Consider the following 22805-nt stretch of genomic DNA (forward strand, 5'->3'; position numbering starts at 1 on the left):
AAAAAAAATCATACCCCATTTATGCAAACTTGTGTGTGCCTGTTGCAAGCTGTGAAGTTTAGTTTAGGCTCAGATGCTGGACAGAGAGCACTGACACCATTACACATTCCTTCCCTTGCACAGTCAGAATCATTTCGGCACTTATCAGTCTTCAGTTTGAAATTACATTGTGCAGTACAGCAGGGGCCTTGACTAGGGCTAGAAATAAGCAGAAAACATGGATGTAAAGAAAAAGCACGAACAATTCCAGAAGAACTCTTCATCCTGAAACCTACTCAAACAATCAACATATTTCTGATTCGTGCCAAGTAAACTGTGGATTGAAAATAATTTTTTCTGTCCCTTAAGGTAACAAAAGGTTGCTGCACTGAATACAGATTTCTTAGTCATTGTAGTAACCAGCTGAACTATTTGCATTATATTAGAAAACCAGTACAAGCACATTTTAAATGATAATATATAGAAAATAACAGGATTTCAAAGTTTGTATATATAAAACATTCAATTAGCAAGTTGGCAAAATTAATTCAGGAACAACTGATTAGTTTGATAGTATCAGTTTCAATATAGTAAGTAAGACAAGATTTATCTGTCACTGATTAACATCTGTAAGAAATTTTTTTTCTTTCTGCAGCCATACCACTTAGATTGTTTAAATAAACAAGAAAAGGGAAGGAGACAGGTCAGATCTTGTATCAGAAATCACAGTCAGCACATGAACAAATTTTGGGGGAAGGAAAGATTTGTCAAAGAAGCCATATAGCTTCACTGGTTCCCCCAAAACACTTGGGCTCCTCTCTGTCACAGACATCAAAGCATCTGAGCCCCTTATGTTATAAAACATACGTAACTACTTGATTAAAGCTAAGCCTCCTCAGTTCTCATCTCAAATTGTTCTGTATCTCAACACTATTCAGTGTGCTCCATGGCATTCAGTGGACATCAGAAGATAGCACAGACCTTCTGCAGGTCAGGATCTCTCTATTTTAAAACTATCGCATGCTAAGAAAAATCACTCTTACATCACCCATAAAAGACATGTAAAGTAGCTGAATAGATACCATAGTTTTCCTAAAATGTATTTTAATGTGTTATTTACGTGATCCATTCTTACACTTGGATTTGCTTTACATGTCTTTGGAAACCTCTTTGTACAGTAAAATTTTCAATCTTAATAGAACTGGAAAAAAAAGGAATCCTAAACCAAAAATGATGCAGCAGTTCATATTTAAGACTGTTCCAGCAGGGCATAAAGCTAGACTACAGTCAGCTGAACACAAGAGAGCAAAGAAAGGAGGTGGCAGTGGCACCTGTTGTACTCAGAAGGAAACAGCTCCTCACCATAGGTGCAACATAAAACATAAAACCTCAGAAAACAGTTATAAAGCAAGACAATGTAAGGCCCTTGTTTTAGCAGAAATAATAAGAATTTGCAAGGTGGGGAGGCAGAGAGAAGACGACATGCAAAATTATTGCAACTAGGAATTCACAGGAGATGGTCCTTCTACCATGTTTACACTGTCAAATACATTTTAACAGTAGATGCTACTTTTATGCCCGCTGCCAGGATGACAAAGATCATTTTTAGGGCAGAAAAGTTTAATTAGAACAAAATTGTGTATGCTGTATTAAAAGTTGAGCTGGTTTAGACTTAAAAATAATAGTAATTTTCTCTTCATCTTTGGCTGAGTCTAACCAGATGTTAGATTTATGTCTGTGTTTAGAGAGGAACAAAAGCTCATGCCTTTCATGTGAAAAAAATCCACTTAGATTTTCAGATAAGGTAAAGATTTAACATGTATCTTAAGTCACAGAACTAAAAGGTAGAAGTTGAGTTACTTCACTGTAAGTCTTATGATCTTTAAAAGTTCCTCTAATAACCACTGTGTACACAACACTGCCAAGATACAAGGTGACTTAAAAACATAGTTTAATTTAATTTACAAAACAAGCATTAAATGAAAAAAAAAAAAAAAAAAAAAAAAAATCTATCAACTCTATCCTTCAGTCATCTTCCAGTTACACAATGCTGTAGAAATGGCACTAGGATAGGATCCTATTTTGTAATATCCTCCACTATCCTTTGGGTAATTAATACTTTCCTGTACCTATCATAAAAACAGCATCCTGGTTGTGTTTTTCTGAATCATATGGTTTTTGCAAGACTTCTGCACAACACATTTCCAATAAAGATAACAGAATTCCAACACATATTTGTCTGCACTGAGTATTATATGTTAGCATTGATACACTCCAGTGCCATATTATGTTTTTTTCAAAAGCTAGAGAACAGTCATCTAAGTGAAAGCAAGCTACAATTAGCACCAAGACTTGCATAGCATAATTGTGCTTATGAACTTCTCACTCACTGTATAAGGCATTTTAAACAAAATAAGTACTTTAAGAATGCAAGTAAACAGACTCAGATTCTAAAATATCAATTATAGCTACCAATAAATATGAAAAATTAAAGTGCACTGAAACAGACATGTACCATACCTGCAGTATTTGCCTGGTTTTAACTTGCATTTTTTATCTTCTGATTGGTTTGCATCGTAACAGCATTCATCTTTGCACTGGTCACTGTATCCACAGTCACACTGTTCTCCTTGTTCAACCAGTCCATTACCACAGATGGGCTGACCAGACTCTGAAAAATGCCAGTATATTTATGTACAAAGCAGTACACAGAACATGGAAATAGACTTATACATGTTAACATTGACTTGCAACAGCATCCAGCTAATCGTGACTGAAAATGACTGGTCAAGATGGACTTCAGACTAGGGCTCAAGTCAACTTGCATTATTAGCTTGCCACCCAGCTTAGTCATTCCTACAATTCAGAATTTTAAGCCTCCGAGTAAAAGGCTTCTGCTGATAACAGCGGGATTTTCTTGTGTGGGTAGGAAATCAACAGTGATAAGAAGAAGCTTTCTGCTAAGCCTCCACCAGAGCAGCATCCTTTCTTGCACTCCTCGTTTAAGAGTCTGCGGACCTTAAGGCTAAAGCTGATGGTACTGGGGTGAACTACTACTGCTCCAAAACCCAAAACCTACTTGCTGCGCTATCTTACAAAATTTGTGAGAGCTCACACATCAAACTCCAGAAAGCAAATTCCTGCAAAATCCTTATATTTTTAATGTTTAAATAGAATTTCCTGTATTTTAATTTGTGCTCCTTACCTCCTGTCCTTTTGCTGGGCATGACTGAAACTCTGGCCCTGTTTTCTTTACTCCCTCCCACCAGGCTTTTATAAGGACAGACCCCACTCCCCAGCCTTCTCTTCTCCAGACTAAACAGTCTCAGCTCTCACAGCCTCTCCTCACATGTCAGATGCTCCAATCCCTTAATAATCTTTGTGCCCCTTTGCTGGACTCACACCAGTATGTCCATGTCTTTCCTGTACTGGGGAGCCCAAAACTTGACACAGTACTCCAGATCTCAAATTCAATTCTTTACTTACAGAATTTTTCAATAAACTAAAATAAATAAATAAATAAATAATGAGTAAGATAAATAAAAAAGTAAAATAAAAATTAATAAAATAAATTTCTAATCAAGCATAATAGTAATAGCTTAGCCATTCTGCTTTCAGGATAACTAAATACATACCAACAAAACAATTATTTCTCTTTTTCTCAAGAACTTGGCTGATATTTCGAATGCTACAGATAGAGAACTTGTTGTTGTTAAGTTTGTCCCCAGATGTAGCTCTTGCATACATGATATAATTGCCATTTTCTTTCTGTCCCAAGTTCTTGGACTCTCCTGGAGTGCACTCCATTCCAGAATCATGCTGCAAAACAAGTATTTTAAAACTATTTCTACCAAAACAGCTTCTCTGATTTCTTGCTATCTTTTTATACATGTGCAAAAGTAACCTGATGTGGTAGCCTTAACACAGTGAGAATAAAAGGTTCATAAAAACAAAACACCATCTTATACTCTAAGGTTTCTTGGAATACAAAAAGCATACAGAAAAGAAAGATTTGTTTGGGGTTTTTTTTTTGTTTTTCCCAGACAACAGTAGCAAGTATGTGATTTCTTAAGTTTTAGCTTATTTGCTCATTCTTGGTAATTTGTACCCCAAGTTCATATCCTGGAATGAATTCTGACTCAAAGAAGTTGCCATATCCTAAGAAGAGTGGCTTTATGATCACAAAAGGGTAATAAGTATTCTGTGGAATAAAAGCAGGAGTTAACTGAAACAGCAGTCCATTCTTTTTGCTCATTTTGAGGGAGGTGCAAAGCGGTCTTCAGAATAGAGCAGAAGTCTGTTTCTGTCAGCCAGTGACTAGATCTATACAATATCCAGCATGATGAATGAAATGCATTAGAGTTTGGCATACTAGCGATTAGCAGACTGACAACATACTGTTACTAAGCGTAAGAGGAACTCTAATGCTGTTCTGATGCATCCAACTTTCCAGAAACACAACCTATGTCTCCAAAAGAAGTAGGTAAATTTTAAAATTTCAACATAGTTGTGAGAACTATATCATTTATTACAGTTTGGTAGAACGAAACACATACTTTCACGTATTTCCCTGGATTAAATGCAACTTAGAGTAAAATGAAAAGAACCATCTTCCAGCCAGATCCAAAAGTTGTTTCACTCAGTGGGACTGGTTTTTCAGTTTCATGTGCTCATATTTTCAGTTACACTTGGAAGGCTTGTTTGTTCCCACTCAGAGCAGTGGTACTAGGTATTTTCAAGGCACATGAGGAATGCATTCACGTGTGAACAGCTGTTTTGGAAGAACTCATGATTCCTGTCATATCTTGATTTCATTTTACTTCCAAGAGTAGAAAGCCTATATACTTAAGTTTAAAAATAAAAATAAAAAACCCAAACTAGAAAACTTTGTTCTGATCTCCAGCAAAACCAAAAGGCTTATGCTTTCAGCTTGCCACAAACAAATCATGTCCCTAAATGACTGGGAGACAATTTTGCTCTAAAATACTGTTCTTGGTACCTTAATCCTCTCCATGATTTTCTAAGGTAAACTTGTAATTATAAATAATTGAACACAAAAAAGAACCAGTTCTATCTTCATTTGTTGAATAAAGTATTGTCTTAATCATTTTTGCATTGATTCTTCTTCCTCCTCTCTAGGATAAACTAAAATATATTTAAAAGATGTGTGTGACCCTAGTCTTCAATAAAAACAGGGAAGTTTTTAGGAATAATAATAAAGTCCCTTTATAAGAGATTGAACTAGTAGAAATAAACAATTCACAAAATCCACTGTTGCGTCAGTGTTGTCAAATACTCATAAAAGGGGCTTAGTTCCGCAGTCTGTTTTTTGTTCACGTACGATGTACCTGCACATATGCACATGCAGTCACTATCATATTTTCCTTGTTTATAAGAAGTAAAAACTCCATTTGCAAATCATGTGCTTCAAAATGGCTGAAAGTGAGTAAAAGATCAATAGTGATACTCACAGGTGAACCAAAGTTATGCCCAACCTCATGAGCAAAAGTAATGTGAGAAACCTTGGGAGGAACATGAGAGCCATAGTTCTGAACAGTGATGATTCCAGTGTTCAGAGACTTCTTCTTACCATCAGAATACAGTTTGCTCTTTTCACATATTCCACCAGAGCTCCCTGCATTTAGACAAAAGTACAACAGTTAGTCATTTAAGAAAAGAAGTCCTGTGTTACTTCTCTAGTAACATTTAGAACAAGAAACAGCTTGCCTCCTCAGTGGATGCCTACGGACTAAGAGTTCTTCTGTGTAATTAATATTAACCCAACTTTGAAAGTAGATTAGATTTATCCACAGTAATGCTCTCACAGCACTGAATGGATACATTCATACAGAAGTTAGCTGTTTTAGAACAGCTATTAAGTAAGAGCTATTTGGGGCTTTCACTGCATGGACAAGCCCTGATTTCATCATACCTGTAGTACAAGACTAGCAGGGTGCAATGTCCAATACAGGCAGCCTCAATCTACATCCCATTTACACTTCACTAAGTCAAAAAAACAGCCACAGTAAAATCACAGGAGATCCTCTCTCATAGCATGAGCATTTATATAAAATGCCTAAGATTAGCTATATATCCTTGTCAGCAAAAGTGACTCATTTTTCCACTGTACAAACTAAAGCTGAAAATACTTTTGATGCGTGGGTTAATCAGACCCGTATTTAGAAGGTCAACAATAAAGTGCATCACACTTACTGTTTGGAAAAGTCTTGAAATTGTGACTTTAATTTCACTTAATTTTTCCATAACTTGAGTTTGTACTGAGGCATTATCAATGTTCTAGAATTCAGCTATTCTATTACTAACATAAGTGGTGTCTAAAAAATACTCTAAAGAAGCTTCCTTGCTTTCTGAAGTAAAATTCCATTTTAGTGAAATATCCCGTTTAACCTATGTCAGTATGCGTTAAGAATGAAAATCTCTCAAATCAACTTAATTTTTCTAAACTAAATTTAGTTTTGGAAGCAGTGTTTATGGAAAGCACATTCCAATTCATCCTGTGGCTGCTCAGTCTATACACTGGACTAGTCATCGCAGACCCAGTTTCTTATTTACATACGCCACCTGTGTATTATTTTTCCTATGGTTCTTCCACAGTCACTAAGGTTAGTCCACACAGGTCCCTCCAACATACTTACTACACTCATGGATCCACTGATCTGTTACCCCTCTGAATACGCTACTAATACTTATTTGAGCATTATAATCTCCTAAAATCAAAGTCTGAGAGACTGTCATACCACAACAGTTTTCTACATAGCTCCAGTACTCTACAACCAACATGCGCTTTAGAGGAAAGTACAGCAGTAAACAGAGTTAGATTATAATGTATAGCTATATCTCATGAACAGTTTAATGTTTCTTCCACAATTACTCGAGTGCTGCTAAAGCTCTTGATAATGTTCTCATAAAAGTGTATCCAGTCTCTTGCAAAGTCTCATAGAACCTGTTGTTCTTCAGCCTAATTCCTTATTGTATAGAAATCACTTGAGGGAAGAAACAAGGGAAAACTGTTCCTTCTGAATTTCTGATTTTTACTTCTGTGAATGTTTCCACAATTTAGAATTTGTGCTGAGCTATTATTAAAGAATTTGTATTTATTCAAATTTAAAGACTAACATCTTTCAAATACATCATTTTATGAAACTAATACACCCTACAAAACTAATACATCCAGGACAAACATCTCAAGATGCTGCACACATGAAGACTATTGTTTGATTTTTTACATCGAGACATATTTCAGACCCAAAATACACAACTAGATTGAAACTAATGAGAGGCAGTTCAAGGAGAGTCACACAATAATTATTCTGGTATCTCCCAGAACAAGATCTCACTAATTTTACTTTATTAAAAATAAAATAAAATAATAATTTTGCTTCCAGCACTACCTAGAAAACCTAAGTTTTCTATCAGTGTCGTTCTACTACAAAATCTAATCAGTGTCATTCTACTACAAAATTCAAACTGCATAGTTGTAACTTCTGTTTATATATAGCAAAAATACTTGTTTCTTCTGTCACTTTACTGGTCACTCATACCTGTCATAAATAAAAGCCATCCAAGTAATACCACCTTTGTCTAACAAAAGAAATACATTTTTCTTTATTGTTCACGTCTTAGTCTTGCTGTCTTTTTGATGAGCAATTGAAGCGACACATGATATGCTGTTTATATTTTAAAAAATATCATTCAAACCATACCTAACCAAAAATGTGAAAAGCTGGTTAAGACATTTTTGTCTATTTGCTGTCAATTTAAATGACATGGTTTCTACCTTTCTTCTTTGTACCTACCTACAATACTTTATCTCATAGCACTGAAGGTTTGGATATAATTACCTGAAGGGGCTCCAACCCAAGCCAGACCAAGAACTCCATCATCAAAATCACGGTCTGTAAACACATAGGCCAAGCAATAATCATCATGATTCTGTTCTGAGTTCAGTTCCAGAAACTTTTCCACGCCAATATTAGGAAATCTGAAGGGATTAGAAGAGTCCTTCTCATCTACAGTTGTGTTAATCTAAAAGTAAATTGAAACAAACTATAAGACATGATTCATTTTCACTTAACTTGTAAATACCAGCCAAGAGGTTTACTGTTGTCAATACCTTGTTATGTTAAATAGTTAAAGATGTGGCTAAAGATTTATAGGCCTTGACAAATTACCACCCTAATATTTGGAAAACTAAGTTCTACATTAAAGAAAGAATTGCATTTGTGTAGTAAAACCCCACTCTCTTATTTCTTTCTTCTTCCTTTCCATCAGCACTCAAAAGCTTATATTTATCCTCTTAAATCATCACTTTTAGAAGGAACTTTCAACCTGGATAGTCATAATCTATTTAATATCTATTTATTTATATAGTATTAAAGTTCTTGGAAACGAATACAGTCTATTCACCGCACAGTCAACACTGCTGAAACATAAGTTGATTCCTATAAAAGCTGACTACAGCTTAACAACAGAAGTCGCAGGCTTTTGACAATAAACACTAAAACCAAAACGAATAAATGGGTTAAGGAACTGTTTTACAGAGACACTTGTGTTACAAAATTACTAACAATAAATGGTTATAAGTGAACAGCAACAGGACTTTTGAAAAATACAGCTTCCAAGCAGTATCAGTGAAGCTCAAACTATTTCCAATACAACTTACTCTTATTCGTTTCACCATGAAGCTGATGTTACGGATTCCTGAGAAATCTGTTGACTGGTAAATTGTGTCAATCGCTTTAACGTGGCTGGATATCTGTCAAAACCAAAAGCATCTACAGTTCAAAAATCTACGTACTATGCAATAGCTGATCTTAAATAGCTACAACTGCAAGGCCTATACTTTTACATATAAGATATAATGCCATATGAACTCTAACGGGCCTTTTTAATAAAAAGCTGATGGCAAATAATGGAAATAAATCACTACATAACCTAGCATCTGCATTGCCACCATGCCAGATAACAGCAAAGTATTTTGCCATTTGCTTTTTTGTTTTTTATACATAATGCTATCAACTATTCAGATACTTGTCTGTGATACGCATTCAATTCATTGCTACAATAAGATAGCCCTGTAGTTAAAATTGTATTCAAAGCACTGTATTTCTTTTTTTGAGAAAAATTTTACTTGTTACAGCATTATTCTTTCATTTCTGGTAGAACACAAATATGAAAAAATTGATCGTTTACCTTTTCCAAGAGCACATAGAAAAGCTAACGCATTGAAAACCTGATTTTGAAGGTGACTTCAGAGCTTAGGAAAATGTTACACGAGTTGAATTGCATATGTACAGTGTGATGATGTATTGGGTTTGTGTGGCAAGGTTTTGGCAGTATTACAGTAGGGTTACAGGGGTGGCTTCTGTGAGAAGCTGCTGGAAGCTTCCCCCATGTCCGACAGAGCCAATACCAGCTGGCTCTAAGACAGACCCGCCGCCGGCCAAGGCTGAGCCCATCAGCAACAGTGGTAGTGCCTCTGGGAGAACAGATTTAAGAAGGGAAAAAAGTTGCAGCAGACACAGAAACTGCAGCCAGAGAGAGGAGTGAGAACGTGTAAGAGAAACAACCCTGCAGACACCAAGGTCAGTGAAGAAGAAAGGGGAGGAGATGCTCCAGGTGCCGGAGCAGAGATTCCCCTGCAGCCTGTGGTGAAGACCATGGTGAGGCAGGCTGTCCCCCTGCAGCCCAGGGAGGTCCACGGTGGAGCAGATATCCACCTGCAGCCCGTGGAAGACCCCACACCAGAGCAGGTGGATGCCCGACGGAGGTTGTGACCCCGTGGGAAGCCCACGCTGGAGCAGGTTCCTGGCAGGACCTGCGGCCCCGTGGAGAGTGGAGCCCACGCAGGAGCATTCAGTGCCTAAAGGACTGCACCCTGTGGAAGGGACCCACACTGGAGCAGTTCATGAAGAACTGCAGCCCGTGGGAAGGACCCACATTAGAGAAGTTTGTGGAGGACTGTCTCCCGTGGGAAGGACCCCATGCTGGAGCCGGGGAAGGGTGTGAGGAGTCCTGCCCCTGAGGAGGATGAAGCGCCAGAGACAACATGTGATGAACTGACCATAAACCCCATTCCCCATCCCCCTGTGCTGCTGGGGTGGTTTGGTAGAGAGTTTGGGAGTGAAGCTGTGCCCAGGAAGAAGGGAGGGGTGGGGGGAAGGTGTTTTAAGATTTGGTTTTATTTCTTATTACCCTACTCTAACTTATTTTATTGCCAATCAAACCAATCTTCCTCAGGTCAAGTCTGTTTTGCCCGTGACGGTAATTGGTTAAGTGATCTCTCCCTGTCCTTATCTTAACCCATAAGCCTTTTGTTATATTTTCTCTCCCCTGTCCAGTTGAAGCAGGGGAGTGATAGAGCAGCTGCATGGTGCTTAGTTGCTGGCTGGGCTTAAACCATGACAGATGAATAAATAGTAAAAGTCAGATTTGCAAGCAGCAGTGAAACTTGAGACTTCAAGACAAGTATGTTAACATTCTAGTCATATTTTTAGCAAATGATCAGCAAAAAAACCCCCAACCCTTTTTCCAGTTAATAGTATATTGACAAATGAAAAGCATCTACCTTTAGTTGCCACTGCTTTTTTAACCTTCTACTACATCAGACACTTACAGGAACAGATCTCAGTGTCATTAGCACACAGTGTTTTGAACTAAAATTTCAAATGAAAGGCTATGTAAGTGTTAACACAGAGGCTTGGCAGGCTGTCAAACAGAATAGAACTCTTCATAGAATCACAGAATGGTTTGGGTTGGAAGGGACTGTGAAGATCATCTAGTTCCAACCTCCCTGCCGTGGGCAGGGACACCTTCCACTAGACCAGGTTGCTCAAAGCCCCATCCAACCTGGCCTTGAACACTTCCAGGGATGGGGCATCTACAACTTCTCTGGGCAACCTGTTCCAGTGCCTCACTGCCCTCAGAGCGAAGAACTTCTTCCTCTTCAGGAAGTATTATTTTTCTGAGTAAGAACTGAAGAAGTCAGACTGCAAGTCTTGCTCAGAGGTGCTAAACAAACCACAGCTACCATTATTAACTAAAGGGAAGCACAAGCGCCCAGGACTTTTGTCACAGATAGATAGCATCTTTGTAGTGAAATAAGAAAAGCTGTTTCAATAATATCAAGATCACTGTTACAAATGAAATAAGACATTCTACAGTAAATAAGCAATAACATACACAATTAAAATTACATGAAATTTATCAGAAATACACAAATAAAGTAAAAGAAGATTATTTAAAACAAAGGGATTGGAAATACCTGTGCAATTACAGCCTCCCTTGTTCCATAATGCTTGTAGAACAGATGATCAGTCTGAATATACAGCTGACATGTATTTTTTTCAGCCTGAGTGGCACGCTTTTTTCTTAGAAGCTGTGGACCCTTGTTCTTAGGCTCTTCAAAAGGCTTCTACATATACATAGGAAATAAATGTATTAACTCTGTAGAACTACATGCTGCACTAGATTACCTAAAAAGTGATGTATTTTTCTAAACATACTCCACTAATATAAACAGATTTTCATTCTTTAACCCACAAAGTTTCATGAATCTTGAATTAAACTAAGTATGTTATAGCCAGTTTTCAAGTATCTCATCTATTTTTAATATCTCAGTCAAAACTTTCTGTGCATTTCACTTTACATTATAAAAGGCAGTCAAGGTGAAATATATTTTTTCATTCACGTGATCTTTAGAATTTTTCTTTTTCATAATCCTTTTCTAAGATGAACAATTTGTAGATGAGAAAAAATCAGCCCTGTGGGACTTAAATGCACCCTCCTTAACACAGGTTATTTCACATTGTAATTACGTTACTCAGCTACCTCAGCAAACAGAAACACTCAGGCACTTGAGCATGGAACAAATGGTACACTAAACATGAAGTCAAAATAACGTTCACTAGTCAGAGCAGTATCTGCTAACACATTCGCCTTATATGTATTCACTGGTGGATGGCCCATTGTCTCCATGAAGTTTTGCTAGTAAATATTTGGGAAAGCATGTTATTGTTACCAAGGCTGAATTGTGTAACACTGTTGATAATTTCTGGAGTCACAATGTAAATAAACTTTAAGTTGCTGATGCTATTTAACAAGCCATATTGTGTAGTTTTTTTGGCATATACTTAACTGACACCACAAAATGATGCAAAAACTTCAAACAGCTCAGAACATAGCTAACACCAAGAGAAACTCAATAATTTACTAATGGAAAGTGTTGAAAAAAAATCCAGTTTCATGAGAAGTGGTGCAAACCTGAAGGCAAAAACACCTGCAGGACTCTAAACAGATACACAAGTCCCTTCCATAGACCACTTACCTCCTATTACAGGTAATCTGTAGCATGCTGTAACCCCTTCAATCTTTCAATATTGCTGGTAAGACCCTCCCACTCATATCACTTCATTTACCACTGAAGGCACTCAGATACTACAAGTGTGTTACATTAACATAACTTGAAAATCTAAACATTATTACTCTTTAAGGACCAATATATTACTTGGAGATCAAGGGACCTCGAAACTCTTCCTTCTCAACTGCAATTAAGTATATTCCACATCTCAGGCTTGATTTCTGCATCCATCTAAAATTTCAATTGTTGAAAAATTTGAGATCATGTGGGATTCGTTAAGACTATGAGCTAGCACATCTATGCTGTAGAAGCAATGAGAAAAAGAATTTAGAAAAATTGTGTTAATAAGAAACCTCTACCAATAATTTAAGTACCTCACAATGCTGAGGGATGATGACTGACCCAAAGTAAGAGACAACACACAAGGAATAGGAAGTTATTACACTAATTTCTAATCAAAATAATCCATGAGCCTGTGTTGTACCTCTGTTGTTGGTTCTTCTATACCAGTCATCTGGTACTTCTGCATTCTTTCAAATACTGAGTGATCTGCACAACCTCCTTGTGGTCCATATTTATGTGGATATTCTAAAAAGAGGAAGGCCACGTTGAGTTTTCAAATTCCAAGTACAAGTGCAAAATACGGCTGTATCACTGCAACCTACTCAGTTTGTGTCCAATATTGCTCATGGGGTTTGAGGGAAGCATTCTAAGATTCAAGATTTAGGCAGATGTCTTTTTCATTAAACATTCGTAAGATACATTCTTAGTTTTACAAACAGAACAAAACTGACAACCGCTTCTTAACATTGTTTTCTAATAGACAGCAAAAGAAAATACGATGAGCAACATCTAAAATAAGAACAAGAGCTATTATTTACACATCTGTATTGATTAGCTTGAACTAACACAGCCTTAAAAAAAAGAATGAACTCACAATGGAAAATTATTAGAGACCAAGTATACTAAAGACTGCTTGGATAAGAGACAGGTTTTTTTATTCTACTTGATAAACTAAAACTAAGAAACCTTGCTAACATTCTTAGAGGACTGTATTACTTTATTCATCTTCCATGGAATTTTTGAAAGATTTTATATTATGCAACTTAACTACCAATACATAAAGAACCAAAACTCTAATGAACCTTGGTTTCAAACTCAACTCTACAATTCTAGAATTATGAGTTTGTTAACAATTTTATCGACAAGATGAAATGCATTATTTTCGTTCTGGAAAGTAAACAACACAATTAAGGATAAGATATCAGTGTGTGTATATGTCTATGCGAGTGTGTAGGCTTAAAACTTACAGAATTACAGATTACAAAATTTACATATTTATTTAAAACTTACAAAGTAAAACAAGACTGAAAAGAAACATTTTCATCACCTCCTCACTATAGCTGACTGAATTTTAAAAACAAACTGTAGTACTATCCAGGTACACATCAGTTAAACATGCTGGAGATCCAAACTAGCTCAGTGAGAATATCATACAATTGGCTGCTTACCAAAGGTAATTCTTTCAATACTTGTCAATGCAGATCTCATTACACATGTGAATGTACTTCAGACACATATGGTTAGGTTTTGACCGTTAGTACCTATTGGAGATTTGTAAGCAACCTGTACTTGCAGAAGCTTCCTCTGGAGATGAGAATTACTGAAGGGAAGAGGTCTTGCCCCTTCAGTTTCTCTGCAGATAGGATCCCATTATAAACTGCTGCCCCAGTAAGAGATAATGGAGTACAGATTATGGGAACCATGTATGTAAATACTGAAGGAACCAGTTTCTGTAGGGCAAACCACAGTTTTACTATGATCTCAACAGGGTGCAGGTTTTGTCAGAAATGTGTAAACTTTACCAAGGTTTGTTGTTTTTAGGGAGTTGTTGGTGGGTTGGTTTTTTTGTTTTTGTTTGTTTGGTGGGTTTTTTTTTGTTTTTTTTTTTTTTAAGTAAGCATGAAGATCCAGAATCACAAAGTAAATGGAACAGAGATATAGAAGTAGATTTATACAAGCTAAGACTTGGCACCGAGGACCTGATGTCCACATTATATGCATTTCAGGGGATTTTACCCCAGGACTAGCTCTGGTCTGGTTCTGTGGAGTCAAAGCCTCTTAGCAGTTGGAGCGCAGTAGATGCACTCTGGTACAGTTTCATATGAAAGTTGCCTTTAATTATCTTTGATTATCATACCTGTTTCCTGCAGTCATACTGTAGGATACTTCTAAACTATTTCAATATACAAGCCCAACTTGCTTCAGATTTTCTCCCTATATCATTAAGTTCTAACCTTTGTATTTCAATTATTAAAAGCTGGGGCCAAATTAAGTAGGGAACAGGAATATTAAAAAACCAACAAAAATCATTTCCTTGCAGCTGAAGTTGAGTTCTGAAAAACCAAACCATTTAATATGAGTTTATGCTCCAAAATGCCCAAAGACCAGATTCAGTGGACCCACCAATAAGCTTAAAAGGACTATCAAGAAATAAAAGCAGTCTTTATGACACATATTTACAAGTATTTAAAGAGGCCATGTTTAACACTGTCTTTTTTAAAACTAGTTAATGACAAATGCTGCTAATTTAAACATAGTTAACATCACTTTTTTCAAATTGGGTCCTTTTCCCAGTACAAAGTATTTTACTGCAATTGTAAACCTTGCTTAGTGGGAAAGAACCAGATTTAATAAACACGCTTCTTGGCAAAGAAAGTTTCAGCCTAAGAGTAATTGAAAGATTACAGTTGGGGTGTAAACAGTTATTCATTATCTCTCTAGCAAATTAATTTTATCTACTGTAAAGGTATCCAGGTACAGTATTGTATTTCAAAACTCATTTCCAGCCTGAATGTTAGAGACATTGCTCCAACATACAACAAAATCACTTTTTCTTTGGTCAACTTTATGCCTACTGTTTTGACTACTGTTTGCCAGTAGGATTATTAGCAAAATCTTGATATTGTGTGGGAGGTAATTTGCTTGGATTCCAATAAGGTTGGCTGTTTAAATTAAAAAGAAAAAAACCCACTGAACTTTTGAGAAGTAACTACAATGAATGTGCAGTACTTAGGTTTTTGAAAAAATCCTAGACTTCCGAAGGAACTGGTATTTTCACTATTTTACAGAAATGTTCATGAATTACTGTTATTAGAACCTTGTAAGTTTATTTAATGATTTTCTGCACAGTAGTTTCCCACATTTAAATTTCAAACACCACACAAATACCATTTTTGAACTGCTGTCCCATCACTTTCCTCCCAGTAGTCCCAGCACAGTGCCAGAAGAATGGAGAGAAAAAAAGGAAAAAAAAAAAAAAAATGCTCTTACTGTAAGCCACCTCACCCAATTTGATCAGCAATGTAGTGGAACACTGGCTTTGCTACAACCAATATGAAACAAAAAGCATTGCTCACTCACTGTTGAGGTCATCTGTACTTTTTGCGATCCTGTTTACTATCACTGTGATCCTTCCCTTCTCCATCTCCACCACCTTTTTTTTCTCCCACCATAGTATTAAAAAAAAATTCTATTGTATTTAATCTAACTAAAGTTCTCATTACCCACTACCTGATTTCACACCACCGACCACTTATCTCTGCAACAAAAGCACATTATACAAGGGGGACAGTAATGGACAATACTGCCTCACCATCAGCACACTTCATCTACATAAAACCATTGTAACTTTAAAGCAACTTCTGCATGTGGTAACTGCAGGAATCCACAGAAATTAACTGGAAACATGACTGCACAGCATATTTTGCACCAGCACAAAATGTCATTTTCTGCTATTATCACACTTGTATTCATACTCTGTGGCATTACAACAATTGACAGAACAGTACTAGAAATAAATGTTCTTGGTGCATTACACAAAATAAACAGTCTCTCCTCTGTATCTTGTTTCCCAAAAAGGTTAGGAAATCCCTTAATACATTTTTAATACTGACTGCCTGCAATTCAAATACTTCTCACTTCAAAAGTAATAATCTAGTAAGAAACACTTTGAACGCATGACAGTTAAAATTATAAAGAATTGAACATGAAACAGTCTGCAACAGCAATTGCTAAGGTTTTGCATGTGCTGGAGAAGACAAATCCCCCATGGACAGATTTGAATCCACCCTACTAAACACAGGAGGCAAGTAGTATAGGATAGTTCACTTTGGAACCACGTCTAGCTTACTGAAAAAGTTGCATACAAAGTTTTCTTTTTGATACATGCTGCATTACCCCCATGCTATGAAGGCACCGTTCCCTTCTTCGATCTGTTGAGACTTCCCGTTTCCACATCCCGTGCAGCAGTTCCATTTCTGAAGCTAAGCAGGAACTACGTGGTTTCAGGTGACTTGGACAATTTTGACCCACATCACAGAAGTCTGGTCCATGCTCTTGTGATGCCTTTAAATGTTTTGAGAGGTACGGCCTTCTGCCACCTCTTTGGGATCAAGAGCTTCTTAGCCTATCGCTACCACAACCCTGTGAATTGATCAAGGGAAAACACATGCCTTTACTTTACTACAAATGATTGCTTACAGTGAATGCAGAGTTGAGGAAAAACTAGAAGCCTACCTCCCATCAGATCTATAAAAGAAGAGTTTAATTACAGGATCAATTCTCTAGCTAGAGAAAATCCTCAGGCAAAACAAATACTTTATTTTTCTTTTCCCGTATTGTCCAGTTTCCTATTTTCCACTTTCAATTTTTATACATCCTGACAGAATGTTAAAAATAGTAAACAATAATACTGTAATATAATAATAAACCTACCCCCCCAATCTTGTAATTTCATACTTTCTGACAACAATATCTTTTTCTAACTAGATCGCAGATCATTATTAATGATATATGCAACTACAGATGCTCAAAATAAGAATTTTTATCCTTTTAAAAAATGCACTACCTACCACAAAGATTCCTGATCACATGAGTTTTTTTTCTTCCACTTGTCAGTAAATAGTATGATCTTTTAAGCATTTAGGTTAACTATTTAATGGATAGTGGATTTAGTCAACTGGGGCAAGGATGTGACATCAAACTTCCATTAAAAATGATGAAAATGCAGTCCTTCAACAGCCGTAGAGATTTGCCCAATACCAGCAAAAGCAATAGTGTCAGAACAAATGTCAAATGTAAGCAGATAAAAAAAAATCCTTATTAGATTTCATTCTAAGCAGTCTGTCACACTGTGCTCCCATGACAACTGCCAAGTAGACCTTCATTATTACATCGACAACCACAATATGAAAAAAAAAAAGAAACAGAGTTCTCACTAATAATACATAGTTTGCAATATCAGTTCTTTCAGCAGATAGGGCTTTGCAAAATTTCAAAATACTTTACTTTCTCAGTTGTATAGTTCTTCCAAGACCATAAAGACAATTAAATGACCACATTTGTTCTCCTGAAGGTCTGAACAGGATTTTCCTGTCTGCTGTTGATCTGAGGAAATATCGATTTTGTATTTTACAGTGTGAACTCAGGGATACATTTGAGGCATATATGATTTAAATAAAGTAAATATAGTTCCAAAGAAACCCTAATCCTTAAAGTTTCCAAAATATTTTAATGAAAATAGCAATTTGCATCTTTCTAGCACTAAGTTATAAAACAGTTTGATCAAGAATGGTTTAGAAACTAAAATCATTCAACTTGTGTTTTGAGTCATGAATAGAAGGCTGCCTTCCACTGGTCACCACATCCACTGTAACAGACAAAAGCTGCCTTATAAATTTGACAATATAATCCCCATTTACAAAAAAACCCTTTTGTTTAACTACTGAATAAGAACTCATTGAGATGCTAATCATATGTTGCATTGTGATTTCTGAAAGGCACCAACAAGCATATTGTTTCAAAAGGCTGAAACATGGGTGACCAAAAACCATCCCAAATTAAGGCAAAGTTGACTTCTCCCAGTCTCTCCCGAGTTAGAAATGTATTTTTTGTTGCTTTTGTCCTGTGTAAGATACTAGTGGTTTGACTCTATTTCACAGGAGTTAGCTCTAGATTAGAACAATAACAACAGATTTGCATGCTTGTTTTTATTTTTAAAGTTACTGTAAAGCTTAGCTTTTTTCAGTTGTTGTTGGGGTTTTTTGGGAGCTGCAGTTCAATGCAAAAATAGCTCTCATGAAAGGCGAAAAAATTTTAGCCTCAAAAGCACTATTCAAAAAGTGACAGAAGCAGTTGCACACTTCAGATATTTCAGACCACAGAAATCCTAAAGGCATCTAAGATACCAATGAAAAAAGTTAAACCATACAATCAGAATGCGTGCACATCAGACTCTGCATTGACAGCAACCAACAGGAGTGGCACATTTTCAAATAGCGCTGCTTAGACTTAGCTCCAGGGTGAGCTATTTTCAACCATGCTGAGCAAGCAGCAATGTTCACTCACTTGGTGATTTGGAAGCCATATTGTACTGTTGCTTTAATGTGGCACTCTCGAATAGATTTAGAAAATCCCCTCTGATAATCTGATTTTGTTCCTAACTGATGGTTTTGATGCACTAGATTGAAGAGGAAAACCAGTGTAAACCAACATACCATCACCTGAATAATTAAAAAAATACATATCCTGCTCCCATTCACTTTAATAAGACGTTAATATGAACCAATTTCATCATTAGCTTTTTCCAGCTCTCAAGTGATCCATTTACTCCTCCAACAGAGATAATTTCTACAAAACAGCAATACTAACTTTCATAAAATCATTTTAGCTGCTTCTTTAAGGTGCAGCTTTATTTCTGTCATTAGTTGATAACAGTGAAGAGAGTATTTTTAGTCACCCACTATTTACAGCATAAGGAACTGGGACACAAAACAATCTCCTTGCTTGTCTCGCCCCTTGGAAACTGGGCAAATCACTTTACTGCGTTATGTCCTTTTACTTCCCCCCCCCCTTCTACAACAGGGTTAATAAAACCTTTTGTAAAGCAGACAGACCTATTTACAGAAAGTGCTATGTGAGTGGTAGTCCAGTATTCCCACTATCAAGCAGTATATTGAACTGTTTGGCGAGACCTATAAAACATACCAAAGAATTTAGAAGTATGTGCAAATTATTCACAGAAATGTTATAAAAGACGTACCTTATGGTTTCACACCATGCTTTTGTAATTTTTTTTATTACTTTTCTCCACTGCTCTTCTGTTACAGCAGCAAACTCTGTAATACTCCAACAGGAGCTAGCAAGGCAAACTGCCTTCTCAGACTTTCACCTGCAATGCTCTGTAGAGCTGAAAATTAAATGCATGCTGCAACTTCTCTTTGAGAATCAAAAGCCGTATATGGAATGCTATCCTATAAAGTTACTTTATTCTCAAATATGTGTCTTGTAAGCACCGGGAAGATACATATTTAGTCAGTCTGAAAGCAAGTGTAGCTCACAATGTACATAAAATTCAATAACTGCATTCATTGAGAAGCTCTTTAAAATTATGCAACTTCTATTTGATTTTGGGTTAGTAATCGTATTTACAAAATGGGGTAACAGGAAGGACAAACATATCTGCTAGCTCACAGCCATTTTAACATACGCAGACAGCACACATACTGCCACTGAATGTAAAAACATAGCTGTATTCCAGAAGTTTTATTCAATTAGAAAAAAAAAAAAACCCCAAAATTTGCTGAGTTTTTAGCAGAGAAAGATCATTCCTCTTCACTGCATGCATGCAAAAGAAGTAAGCAGAGAGAGTACTATACAATAACCCTGTTTTTCACTGGCTTACAGCACAGAGAAAATGATAAAGCCAAATCACAACCAGAGATTTTCCTCATCTATCTTTCTATTTTTGACATTTCTTTTCACAATATAGTCTCATTATGACATACTTTGAAAATGCTTTATACACACATCATCATGAGAGTGGTTCAAGTAATTTCTAGTGATCTAACCCAAGACTTGTCATTCAATTCCAAATGAGATTTTGAACTCAAGTCTTCTAGGATTTGCACAATGTCCTGATGGGGCAAGTTTTTAAATGAAGTTATAGTTTAAATTGATTTTAAAGCAAGACTGAAGTCCTACATAAAGTTAGCTTGCAACACACAACTTGCTAGCTTCAATAACCAAAAGATAATCTTAAGGTGACTCTCTGCCAACATCTACTTGGAAGGATTGAAACTTGGAATCACAACTTTATTGCAGCATTTTTTGGTTCAGCATAAAGTTACCTAAGCATCAAATAAAACTGATTTTTATTACAGCTGAAGACTGATCGTACATAAAAAGGCAGGTAGAGTGCAAGAGAACTCTGATGCATCAGTTCTGAAGATGTAAAAGTATTCCATGGTACTTTCTCATCCTTCTAGGCATTTACAACTAAAGCTAGACTTCTGGGGCTATACTCTTCAAATTCAAGTAGTATTCTCTGTACACTTCTATCAGTTACTGTGTAAAATGGGACATACTGGGTGCCACCACATCTTCTAAAGAGCACTCTGAAGGCATCTGTGACCCATGCATGCAGAAGCAGCTTTCATTTCCCACAAGTACCACCTTCACTAGATGTAGGCAAATGCTTAGTGACTTGAACTTTAATTATCCTTTATTTTCCAGATCACAAGGAAGAACAATGAGTATAGAGCATTTTAAGAAAGCATTTTTCAAAAGAAACATGTATCCATTGAATAGAAAATAGCTTATACACTTAAACCTGACTGCTAAGGATTTCTTAAAATGGCAGAGTAAGGAAGATTCACTTTGCTTTGCCATAAATCTCTTTCACACCATAACTGTATATGAATCATTTCAAGACAGCATGATTCACAGTGTCATACACAAGCAGAAGTCTCATTTGATGCTTACAAATGGCTTACCATTTTTGACATTTAATATAAAAAAAATTATTTCATCTGTAGCACAAAATGGAAGTACTCACTGATATCATCTTCATGATAAATGACAGAGTGGAACGGTAGAGTTTTGTCCTTAATATATCTCTCAGCTGGCTCAATATAAAAGGTCCCACTGTGAGTTTGGATGAATCCTTCAAATTTTCCATCAATAACAGACCCATGGCTAAGACTTCCTTGCTCACCTGTTAAGGGAAAAAGCGCATTAGCTTTTTTATACCTTTCTAAAAGCTTTTAATTCTGTGCAAGCTTCAAGCATACACACTACCCAAGGCGTTAAGCACACAATGCTAAAGCATGATAGTTGCATAATTATCCTGATTGTGCACCAGTTCCCAAACTGCTAAAACCCTATATGAATTATACAGTAATAAGATCCTGGATAACAGCAGTAAGAAATTCTTACAGAAAGTTTGTGTCTGAATTTTTAAGACTAAGATTATTCAACAGTATGACATACAGTTATCCCAAAATCATAGTTACTATGTTCAATAGCTTCCTAATCAGGTGCATGACATGTTTAAAAAGCATATAATGAAGAATTCAACTCCGTATTTTAAAGCCGTCACAAATACAGCATGTAATCCTATATCCAAGTCCTGTACTTATACATCTGTTCATACAATTATAAAAAAAAAAAAAAAATTCAGAGTGTATACTGAGCTTTGAAAGCTTTCAAAGAAAGATCTCTCTATAGTCAAGACATCCATTTTTCTCTTCAAGCATAAGCCTCTTAAAACTGTAGCTAGGTTTAAATGCAGGATGGAGTGAATTTGTATTTGAAGCAGTCACAATCTGGAAAAGTACAACTATCAACATTTAATCATTGACAGCTACAACATGCAGCATCTCCAACAAGCCTTTTCTATAAAAAGGATGAAGGATTACTAAAAGAACATTTATATACTCCTCCATTGCGGAGGGTTCAGAATCACACTATTGAATTATCAGAACTGTACTCATTCTTATAATTAACCACCACTAATTTCTAATTAACAATTATCAAGAATTTTATAAAGCTCATACACAGTACTGAAATTTGGAAAAAAGTATCTTGAAGATATGCGATACAACTCTTGATTGTACACTAAAAAGTAGAAATAGGCTTTGTATAACATTTCAAGACATTCATAAGTGATCCCAGATTTACTTCAGACTATATTCTATTAGAATGTGCATTAATAACCTGAATTTATAGGCCATGTACCTTTGGAAATTTCAGAATACTTGGAAGGAAGACTCTTTATCTGAATGGAAATCAAGAACCACAGTAAAACAGTTTATTTACTCAACTCTAACTTTGTTCATGATCTTCATGACAAGTACAAAGTTGGGTTGAATGAGAAAGATAATAAAGAGGATTAAAAGAAGATGTAGAGTAAGCCTAGTGTGTAGGTTCATGTCAATCCTCTCATCCCTCAGCAACAAGGAAAGAACCAAAAGCTTTTCTGAAATAATTTCACAAAATAAGGAAAAAAACCCAACCAAAGACACCACACACCTTAAAAGCCCTCTGACTTAAGTCAACTGGTAAATTGGTCTACCTAGATGCATATAATGTGCTAAGCATGTATACT

General features: G+C 36.2%; 1 protein-coding gene across 1 annotated transcript in view; it reads right to left on the reverse strand.

The window, feature by feature from the left end:
- Positions 1-22805, reverse strand: part of ADAM10 (ADAM metallopeptidase domain 10) — a 57314-nt gene that overhangs the window by 5416 nt on the left and 29093 nt on the right. The window contains exons 4-12 of the mRNA XM_052809037.1: positions 21255-21413; positions 12843-12946; positions 11264-11413; positions 8663-8755; positions 7842-8025; positions 5451-5614; positions 3615-3798; positions 2500-2650; positions 15-198 (exon numbers count right to left, since the gene is read on the reverse strand). Of these exons, the coding sequence (XP_052664997.1) occupies positions 15-198; positions 2500-2650; positions 3615-3798; positions 5451-5614; positions 7842-8025; positions 8663-8755; positions 11264-11413; positions 12843-12946; positions 21255-21413 (1373 nt within the window). The remainder of the gene's footprint in view (positions 1-14; positions 199-2499; positions 2651-3614; positions 3799-5450; positions 5615-7841; positions 8026-8662; positions 8756-11263; positions 11414-12842; positions 12947-21254; positions 21414-22805) is intronic.

Source organism: Harpia harpyja, chromosome 14 (genome assembly GCF_026419915.1).
Source record: "Harpia harpyja isolate bHarHar1 chromosome 14, bHarHar1 primary haplotype, whole genome shotgun sequence".
Classification (NCBI taxonomy): domain Eukaryota; kingdom Metazoa; phylum Chordata; class Aves; order Accipitriformes; family Accipitridae; genus Harpia; species Harpia harpyja.